The sequence below is a fragment of the Mytilus californianus genome, unplaced genomic scaffold (assembly GCF_021869535.1).
Source record: "Mytilus californianus isolate M0D057914Y unplaced genomic scaffold, xbMytCali1.0.p SCAF_4, whole genome shotgun sequence".
Lineage (NCBI taxonomy): Eukaryota > Metazoa > Mollusca > Bivalvia > Mytilida > Mytilidae > Mytilus > Mytilus californianus.
The window spans coordinates 105,436,030-105,447,264 of record NW_026262690.1 but is presented as its reverse complement, the minus strand read 5'-3'; the positions used below and the strand labels follow the sequence as shown (position 1 = coordinate 105,447,264).

At 32.7% G+C, this 11,235-nt stretch overlaps 1 protein-coding gene across 1 annotated transcript in view; it reads right to left on the bottom strand.

The window, feature by feature from the left end:
• Nucleotides 1-482: 482 nt before the first annotated feature.
• LOC127737175 (apolipophorins-like) overlaps nt 483-11,235 on the bottom strand; it is a 31,516-nt gene continuing 20,763 nt past the window's right edge. The window contains exons 21-31 of the mRNA XM_052247706.1: nt 6,630-7,349; nt 6,013-6,348; nt 5,437-5,602; nt 4,747-4,931; nt 4,199-4,449; nt 3,761-3,863; nt 2,793-2,913; nt 2,365-2,534; nt 1,774-2,104; nt 1,108-1,307; nt 483-786 (exon numbers count right to left, since the gene is read on the bottom strand). Coding sequence (XP_052103666.1) covers nt 496-786; nt 1,108-1,307; nt 1,774-2,104; nt 2,365-2,534; nt 2,793-2,913; nt 3,761-3,863; nt 4,199-4,449; nt 4,747-4,931; nt 5,437-5,602; nt 6,013-6,348; nt 6,630-7,349 — 2,874 coding nt within the window. The 3' untranslated portion in view covers nt 483-495. The remainder of the gene's footprint in view (nt 787-1,107; nt 1,308-1,773; nt 2,105-2,364; nt 2,535-2,792; nt 2,914-3,760; nt 3,864-4,198; nt 4,450-4,746; nt 4,932-5,436; nt 5,603-6,012; nt 6,349-6,629; nt 7,350-11,235) is intronic.

Here is an 11,235-nt window from a genome sequence, read left to right as displayed (position 1 = left end):
AAAGGGTACACAGAAAAAAAGAATCGATTATATCAGATCATGTTCAAAGCACTCAACACACATGTAATAAATACTTTATGCAACGTGCGAATAAAGGCGATGTTGGGTATACATCAATGAGACACCAAAAAAAAAGACAAAAATAACATAAAGACATGATCACCTGTATCTTTCTTCTAGAAAATGTCTAGGCGAATTCAGAACTATGATATAGTCTATAGTTCATTTGGTAGCATTTTCTTTTATTGCATTTCTGGTTTTGCTATCCTTATTAACGCTGTTAGGTACTCTAGGTTGAATGGTTGCGACAACTGTTATTTTCTTAATGGTGCATTTATGGATGAACAAACAAGGAAAATGCTGCTCTCAATTTATTATGATCAAATGTTTTTACAAAAAAATAATAAACGAAAAAATAAATAAAAAAACAAAAGTTAACAATTAACAAATAATCAACAAAACAAAAGTTAATCTCATTCTGTAAAAGTTCTATATTTAACGGCATTTATTTTGGACTTGCCAAGAGTTGGCAAGTGCGTATGCATCAGATGTGATCTGTTTGTTAGACATCATCATGTCGTCAAATCTCTCGTTGTCATGGACACCAAGCATGCCACCTGTTCTACCATGGAACCAATGGCTCAGTTCAATGTCATATGACGATGATTTTATGTTGTTGACCACACCAAAACCAGTTCCATCGACGTAAATGTTGTCTCCTACTTGTGAAATTTTTATCTCGTCTGAAGCATATGGAAGTTTACTCTCTACTCCATCAACACGGACCTGAAAAGAATAAAACATCAGAAATAATAATAAATGCTAAGAGGATAATCATTCGCTGTTCTTCTAAAGACAGAACAAATTCTTAAAAGGAGAGAAAACACGTTTAATTAATTGTGTATACATTTTTGTAATCGAAAATTACATCTTAGTTTTAACAAAGTTATATAAACTCATGAACGATTAGCAAAAGACACTTACATACAGAAAAGAAGAGATCGTATGGGGTAAAATTTATTTACTTTCTCGGATGAAGTTTGTAAAATGAAATGCAACTCTTAAAGTTTAAGCAAACTAGTCATTCAAGAGTCAAAGAATGTTTACCTTTCCATTTGAAGCCACTTGAACATTTTGTGTGGAGGTCATGACAACCAATTTTTTGCTCTGTCTTCCCATGTAATTAAGAATGATGCTGAACTTGTCTTTGCCAAAGTCACGTGCCAGGACATAACTGCATCTTCCATTGAAATCAAATTCTTGTCCATCAAAGGTAATGAAATGATCTCCCTTGATGTGAGCATGGGCTGAAACATATTCAATTAATTTGGTATACATTTTTGTAAATGAAATCGTGATAATATACTTATCACCTATCAATTGTAGTATAAATTTACAAATTTAATAATACAACTCAACTTGCCTATTATTTTTTGTTGGTTTCTTTTTCTTTTTAGGTAAATTTAGAAAGACATATCCATTAGTATATTTTCGTATATTTGAGTTTGATAATAGCATAGAATTCAATAATTCATAATCTATTGGGAATTCTTAAAACGATCACCTCAAAAAGAATGCAACATACATGAAAAAGGAAGTATAAGTCAGAAATTAAATACATACATGTGTTAAGCATCGTCTTTCTAACATTTAACATAAGGCTTAGTCATTTAGAACATTAAACTCTAAATGTAGTTTGGGAAAATTCATTGATCGTATTGTTAACAAATATTTCATTTAAATATAAAGGCAAAATCTATATATTTTACTCACCACCAAACGATGGAATAACTGCATGAGACCATATATTGTTCCAGGATGAAAGTGGGTTAGATTGTGGAATGTAAGATCTGAGATTCTCAATTTGATTGGTTATCCGTTTTACTTCTGTTAAAGATTTCATTTCCAGAGGAAGATAAATGTCCATTTCAAAGTGACCTTTCTTTGGGTCATATACTGTGACTTTTGTTTTCTTAACATCAGTAATTAAGTCTTTGATATTACTGAATTCGTCTCCAATGTCTTTTTTAATAAAATTGACGAATTTGATAAAAACAGATCTGATGTTTTCTTCAATTTCCCAGTACTTATATGCCGATGAAGCCTGGAAAGAATATAAGAAGCATTCAGTTACCTCGTAGTTTATCGAATTTACATTTCAGTACAATAAAGGATTGTCAACTAAGAAAAATAATTTATCAAGAGTTCAACAAAAAAAAAGATTTCTTTAAATTGAAGTAAAATATAATCTTTGCTGACAAACATTATGAGCATTTTTAGCCGTGAAAATAAACTGTCATGATATTAATTTGATGGTGTCTACATGTTAGATATCGAAGGATGGATTTGAGATGTATAACTCACCATATGATATACTGGGGTTGGAAGTGTTTTTATTAACCCAGTATTGATAGATTCTCTTGCATTGTAGATGACTGTATTGTATCTGTCGGCCATTTGTTTCAGTGGAATTGTTGGTAATCTTGAACGAACTGTTTCCAAAATTTTGTTACTTGAGATAGATGCAACCGAATCTGAAAAGATAAATTAGAACTTGTTTTCATTTGAAACTACATTGAATCGTAGAACAGTTTTTAAATTGGACATCAGCATTTTTATTTTCTCTTTACATCTTTCTCTACTGTATATAAGGTTTAATTTATGATTTCAATTTAAAGAATGCTTAAATAGTATCTGAGATTCACATCTTGAGTATTATATCTTCATTGACGTTGGTGTAACTTTGAAAAAAAATACGTAAATTTACTTCCTAATATTTGTTTTATGTATACCTGTTACATGTTTTCCATATTTGGTATATACACCTTCAATGGTGTTTGACAGCTGTGTTGTCTGTGATTGTATGGAATCTAAAACTTCAGTGTAGTACTGTAATGACATGTCTTCCATCACCTGTAATAAAATTAAACTATTAATGTGTTTTACTTTTAAAAGAAAAAAAATAGATTTCATAAAGTAGGTTGATACACTTCATTGATGGTTTTCTAGTAAAATATTACTGTTCATAGTTGTTTTTGTAGTGACATGTTTAAGTAATTACAATACGATAAAACATAAACGCTATAAAACAATATGATAATGCAAAACCTTATTCCTTTAGTGCCCTTTTTCATTATCTTAACAAAAAATGATATTTCTTTGAATGGTATACCAATGTCGAAAAGTGAAAATTATATTCAATTATTTATATTTAGAGGAATCTACCGTAGTATACCATTGAAAAAGAGTAAATATCATTTTGATTTCATTTGGTACAGGCATTGTGAGTGTAAATTATCGACATCATAATGTACAAAAAAACGACACCATGATGTACAAAAAACTTGATGCATCGCATTAACTCGCCGCACAAGGTTTAAAGGGTTTCAACATTCCAATCAATCGTGACCTTGTGTACTTGTGTGTGCACTCGATATCTACTCTGTTGGCAGTGAACCAAAAGTCGAAACACAATATAAATAGGATGATCCCTTCAAAATAAACACAAATAATAGAATTCAGTCTCGTAGTACATATCATCTTTATAATTTTTATCTGTTACATTTCTTCACGCATACGGTAATGAAATTTCGTTTACCATGAAGGCCAAATTGTACGATCAAGAACAATTAGTATTGCTCCTGTTATTATCCATCTGAAAACTGTTGAGAATACAACTCTTTTCATTATTACCTACCAAAATAATACGAAATATGTATTCGCTTTGCTCAGCGACGAAAGATAACAGTAATTATCATACCTTTATCAATTCAGTAATTTCAGCAAGATACAAATTATAAAGTGTCCAGTCCATATCTCTTGTTAAACTGTTGATTTCATTTTGAAGGGATTTCATCTGATGCCTTCAACAATAAAACAAATTGTCAGTATGATAATTAAACATTTTTCATAGAAATTAAAAGTGTTCAACTACTTTAGCTCATTTTGGATTTACTTAAATTTGTGTTTACGCTCTTTTCTAGTGGGTTTGAGAACTCTCTACATTTCTTTTTAAATAACCATTCAGCATTCATACTTTTGGTATTTCTGTGAAAAATATTTTTATTGTTATACTAAAACGTTTATTTTGTTTTATATTTAAAGAAATTACAAAATTTTGAATTTCAATAAAAGTGAACATTTACGAATCAAAATTGCAGAACAATGTTTATAAAGATAATCATTTGTTTTTAAATACCTGATAACATTTTGTGTTGTTTGGAAATTTCCTACGATATCATTTAAGTAGAAATCATTATTGCGTCTCATTTTTTGAAGTTCGGTAACTCTAGCTGACATAAAATTGATGTATGGTTTCATGTCTTCTTTAATAGCAGATATGATCAATCTGTGTTTGGCTTGAACCTCCTCTTCTACAGCAACCCATGATGTTTGCAGTGCTTTGTTGATGCCATTGCCATACTTATGAATCTTGTTCAATCCAACAGACTACAAAATTCAAAAATAAAACATAATGCTTTACTTAAACAACGAACGTATCATTTCCAAGAAGAATAATGCAAAAATTAAAAGAATTTTTTTAATTAATTTGCTTCAATATGATTTCTATATTCATAACTGTAATATTGTTTGAATTGCTCATTGGTTTGGTTTGTATATTTTATAAATTCTATCTTGACAAATTACTGATGTAAAAATACATATGTTTTGCTTTAATTTGTAATTAAGTAATCAATTGTTTGACACTTGTGAGTTTTTTGCCTTCACTTTTATTCTTTAACAAACCTTGACGGTTTTCAAAAGATCAGGGTTCCAGTGTACACGTGTATGGAGTATTTTGGAAGTCTTCAGTTTCAGGTTGATCAATGTATCGGAAACTCTCTTACTGTCCACATCTCTGAAAACTTCGGCAGTGAGTCCACTTTCATCTGACATTTTAGCATTCACATGAAGGATGTTTTGTGGATTGTCTGAAACAATATCAGGGTAAAATCATAAATGCTGCACATGTTAATGGTTTTTGTAACTTTGATATTGAAGAAGTATACCTTTCTTACATTGAGCTCAATCCGAATGCTACATATTTTTATCATGAACTATTTCTATGATAAGTACACAGATCATTATCTCTAATCGTCATATAAAAGGTTGAGATTTACAGATGTAGTACCCCGAATTAATTGAACAGACTACGTGCTTTGTTATAACTGTCATCAAATACATGTTTACCCAAGTTTGCGAATTAGAAACATAGAAAGCTTTTCTGTTTAGCAAAAAGAAAGTTGCAACATTTGCTTTGAAAAAAATACCTTGCTTATAGAAGCTGCAATCTTTACTATTAAAAACAGACTTTGCCTATAAAAAAATGAAATCTTTGTAATTAAAAAACATAATCAGTTGCAACCTTAGTTGATAAAAAATTAACTTATTAGTATATATATATTGATATCGATTTGGCCAGCTTTTGTTTCTTACCAATATCATAGTTCATGTTGACATCAATACTGACATCGGATGGGTCAAAGACAATATCTGCACTGACTGGTTTGACATTTTCATACAAGTTCTTTATTGACACTTTGTATGGAGCCGTAGTTTGTACACTGCCTTGGATATTGATTGATTTAATAGGCGTGGTCAGCTGTAAATGAATATGAATGTCCTTTTAATACACGTATTCTGATAAAGCATATCATTCCTATAGAGTATTACATTTGCAAACAAATCTCAAATTTTACTCTAAATATAACATAGATTTTTTTAAAGGTTTGTGGCTATTTCTTTTATTATTAAATGTATTTTGTTATATTAATTCTCTGAAATTATTAATCTTTCATGGACTTTAAAATGTTTTCTCTGTTAATAAGTCTTCGAGTTCCGCCCTTTTGCTGACCTCGTTTCTTCTTTCTTAATTCAAATAATTCTCCATTGAATTTTGTGTTTTTACAAATTACAAACTACTACTGATTATTCGGGTGTCATATAGTATTGTAAATAACGCTTTTTTGTTTATGATTCATACCCAAATATGACAGTAAAATAATAACTTACATCCATCTTGATGCTTTTCTTTAAGCTATCGATTTCTCCCATTATTCCAAAGTTCTTTGCCATTTTGTTTGCTGTTTGGTATTTAACATCGACAGAAGCCATCTTTTTGTAAACTGATGATTCTAGGAGTGAAGTTACTTCAACGTCAACAGTAGTATACGGATGTTTGATTCCTAGGTTAAAGCTGTAGTTAGTGTCAGTACCGGATGAAAGATCTTCCAGTCGTGAGGAAAGAATAAGTGTCTTCCTTGAATCTTTGGAATACTGGAATTCAGTTTTACCATCAAACAGAACAGATCCCTTGTTGAATTTCACCTTGGAATCAAGCTTTACATCCTATTTATGAAACAGTAAATGAACATCGGTTAATGATTAAAAAACAAAAATATGAGACTTATCCATAGAAAATAGACTAAATATATTAGGGTTTTTTTTCGTAATGACCCGGAAAAAGTTTTTTTTTTAATTTAACATCCATCGATAAGAATAAGATTCTTTATAAAATGTTTCTTTCCACTTGATAATCAGGGGTGGTAAGAAAATACGATTACAGAAATTGAACAATTCAATTAGTCATTGATTAAGTTATCTGAGAATTACTTAAAATATTTCATTACCTGTCCAATACTTGGCATTTCGAGAACAACATTGGCATCTACACCATTTTCACTAGGAGTTATATCCCCTTTAACAGATACTTTTTTTGTCTGGTCACCATCAGCATCCCAATAGAAGGCACCAGTTACCATTTTAGATCCAAGACGGTTTTGAATTTCGTTTGTTAACATGAAAGATCTGTTTGGGAAACGGAATTTCATACTAGTATCTCTGTCATCATTGCCGTGTTTACAGTCATAGGTATATCCAAATACATTGGCATCATCTACGTTTACATCAAGCGAAATTAAGTTATGACTTGTTGAACGTTTTAATTCTCCTCTAAATCCAATGGTTTTTGACGGATGTACAAATCTAAGTGCTAAGTTACACTTATTATTGCTATGACTATAAAAGGCTTCCATGTTCATATTGCTGTCTGTTTTGTCTGTATTCCAGTTTAAGCTGATATCACTGTTCATCTTCTCGGCTTCCATGTTACCTCCAATTCTGAAGTTCATAGGTCTAGGGTGTCTTGTTACTATGGTTACTGTGTGATGCTCAATATTTGAATAAGATGTGTCAATATCTAGCAGAGGTTTCCCGTTGTATTCCAAGAATACCGATTGCATGTAGTTACCAGTAGAATATTTATGTCCCATATTGACAGTTATAGTTTTAAGGGCTTCGAAAGGTGTAGAAATTGACATTGATGTCTTGATATGCTTTCCACTAGATATCTTCGAAACATCACAGGAAGCATCCAATGTAATGGTCTTTTCTCTATTCCACGAGGTTTCAACATGTGTTTGGTATTCATTTCTGTGTTTCTTGTTGACAAATGAAACACTCAATCGTTCGAAGGACTTAAAACCTGTGGTAAGAATTGCAGTGGTTTCCATGTCCGAAAGAGAATCGTAACGGAGATGAACTTCGGAATTGATTGGTTTAATCAATGGAGTGACAATTTCGATTGTGGCGCGCAAATCTTTGATGTCTCCTGTACATGATAGATTGATCTCGGAAGATTCAAGTCCCTTAAATGGAGTCTTCAACTCGATTCTGGTTGTCATTGGTCTGCTTTTTAAGTCTACTAAACCAGATAGTTTAACGGATTTCTTATTCATTTCAAAAGAAGTGTCTAAACTGTATATCATATTTTGTCTTTCTAAGTTTCCCTTTAGAGACAATGATCGAAATGCTTGAAACGGAGTCCTGACATCCATGTTGAACGATCTTGGTGACAGTTTAACATCGCCAGTAATTTGTATTCCAGTTGAGCATTCGTAGTTTGAAAATACAGACAAGACCTGGTCAGTCCCGTGCCTGTATACCCATCTCATCAACTCGTGTCCTTTCACTGGAGTTTTTACTTCTGCTTTTATATCCATCTTTCTGAAGTTCTGGTTGAGATAATTAAGACTCATTTCGTATACCTTTTCCGGGGAAAGTGCAACAACAGCTGATGTGCTGACATAATTTGATTTACGAACATTTTTTACCGTAGCTGACATTGATTTAGCTGATTTGAAAGGCGTTTCTACCTTAATCGATGCCTCATAAGATGGTTGACTTTTCAGTATGGTTTCTACAGAGATTTCATCATTATCAATTTTTGCACTTATTTTAGAAGTGAAATCGCTGAAGCTTCTTCCACTTTTTAATTCTATTTCAGCGGTTTTTGTGATACCAACAATGTTGACATTTAATGTTGATTTTACCTCTCCCATTTGTCTACCTTGAATGTTGGTCATCGTGTTCGACGAAATTTGGTTGTTACTTCCAACGGAGGCACTAAACGAGGATGAAGACTTTGTTAAACTTCCAGAGATGTCATACTTGATGTCAATGTCTTCTATAATTGCTGTTTTTAGTTCAAGACTTCCTTGTAAATTACTTGTTGAGGAGATATGCTCAAAACTAAGGTCATACATGTTTTGACCTTCAATAGCGAAATCAGATGTGAGACGAAAATTTGAAGGATTGTTGTTGAAAACTACGTTCATTGACATTTCGGTTAATCCACTGACTGGAGTTTTGATATTAATTTTTCCATTGAATGGTGAAGTCTTATCAAAAACTCCATTCAATTCTACATTGTTAGATCCAACGTTCCCATTGACTTGTGTCGTAATTGTATCCCTGTCAGTTTCGTATAAGAAATTAGCTGCAATCTTCTCGTATCCTGCAACTGGAGTCTCTAGTGTAATTTTGGCGTCTATTCCATTGTATGTAACAATTGAGAATCCCCCATTGACATTTTTAGAGTTGTATATAGCATTCAAATTCGCGACAAATTGGTTTTCTCCCATTCTTCTTGTCAAACTGAAACTGCTGTCATGGACAATATTTCCTGTGAGTTTAATCAGTAATGATCCAATTAAATTGTTTCGGTTTATTTTTGCAGTAGACATTAGTTCAATGTCGTCAGTAAGTGGTGAAATTGCAGCTACTTTAACCTTGTATTCATCAGAGTACTCAACAAGGATGTCAATAGATCCTTTCTGGTTGTCGACTGATATTTCAACTGCAGTACCTACTTTGGAATCAGTCATGATCATATTGAATTTTGAAGTCATAACATGGGTCTTGTCGCCATATGATAGTTCTACATTTGAGCTAAATCTTTGAACTGTTCCTTCTAAAGATATTTTCACAAATGCATCTAAGGTGAATGGTGATTTGAAAGTCATTTGAGCGTTCTTGTTGTCTTTTACGTCATATGAACCATCAAACGAAAATTCTTCGCCGTTGTAGGACGCAGAGATAGCATTTGAAAGTCTCTTCATTTCACCAGTTGTTGTATGTCTAATATTTACTTCATGTTGACGAGAGCCTTTGTAATCCAGCTGAAGTTGAGCAGTGAAATCTTTTGGTTCTCCGTTGTATTTTACAATTGTAGTAATGTCTTCGGTCCATGGTGATTTAACAACCATACTTCCATCAATTCCAGATGATGTGTCAATAGAAATGTCTCCGGATACTGTTTTATCATTGTAACTTGCCTCGGTGTTTGCCTTGATACCTGTTGATTTCTTGATTAACTTGTAGCTTACTCTTGCGTTTTGTTGCAATGCGCCATTGTAGGTGATTTTTACCAAGGACATAAAGTTTTTCCAGTTACCTTTGTGGGAGATCGCAATGATAACGTCATTATACATTGGTGTTTTCAAGGTGATCTTTCCAATAATGTCTTTTCTAGAATCAAGAGTTACCTCAAAGGAAGCTGTTTTGTCATTGTATTTCACTGAAGCCAGTGTAAAGAACTTTCTGACTGATCCATCCAAACTGAATGAAACACTGGTATCGTGCTTTAGAGAACCACTGTAGGTAATTTTAAGACAGGTTTTGAAATTTTGTATAGATCCCTCATTTGAAAAAGCTACAATGATATCATTGGTCCATGGTGTTGTGACTGTTATTCTGCCTTCAAGAATGTTTGTTGTATCAAAACTTACTGCAGTAGATACCATTTTGTTGTTGTAGGTAAAAACTGATTTAGTTGTAAACCTAACCAATGTTCCATCCATATTAAAGATTAGACTTGCATCATGCTGCAATTCTCCACTGTAAGTAACTTTAAGACAGGTTTTGAAATTATTCCCCGTGTTTTCGTGTGAGAAAGCCAAAATCATGTCCTCGGTAAATGGCGATTTCAAAGTAACTTTCCCTTCAATATCCTTGGTTGCATCAAAATTTACATCGAAGGATACCATTTTGCTGTTATACATTAAAGATGATTTTGTTCCAAACTGCATCATTGATCCATCAAAGTTAAATTTAATGCTGGCATCATGTTGTAATTTTCCTTTGTAGGTGATTTTGAGACAAGTTTTGAAATTCCTTACGGATCCCTCGTTTGAAACTGCTACAATTATGTCATCTGCAATAGGAGTTTTTAGTACTAATTTACCTTCAATGTCTTTAATAGCATCAAATATAAGTTCACCTGATGTGGTTTTACCATTGTATGTTAAAGCGCCTTTAGTGTTAAAATTCATCATTGATCCGGCATGATTGAATGTTATGAGAACATCGTGTTGCATTGATCCACTGTAAGAAATTTTGGCAATGCTCCTGAATGTCAATGGTGTTCCATTATGGGAGAAAGTGACAATTATGTCATCAGTCATAGGTGACTTCAATGTCACTGTTCCTGTTATATCACTAGTAGCATCAAAGGAAATGTCTGCAGATATTCTCTTGCCATTGTAACTAATCTGACCATTACTAGATAATTTCTTGTATGACCCTTCGTGGTTAAATGATGCCTGAATGTCATGAGATTTCTTTCCGTATGACATCGAAGCAGCTGATTTAAAAGCAGTTGGCATCTGTCCTTGATGGTTGAAGGAAAGGAGGAAGTCGGACGTAAATGGTGTTTTCAATGAAAATTGTCCATTTATTATTCTCAGAGACTGGAATTGTAATTCAGCCATTATTTTCTGGTTGTTGTATTTGGCCTCTGCTGCAGATTTGAAGTTTCTCATACCACCGTCAAAGTCAAACTTTCCTGAAGCTGATTTTCCGTTGTAGGTAACTTGTGCATTTGATTTCAGAGATTTTTGTTCCTTTACTGCAGAGAAGGTGACTTCTAATTCATGTTGTTTAGCTCCACTGTATGAT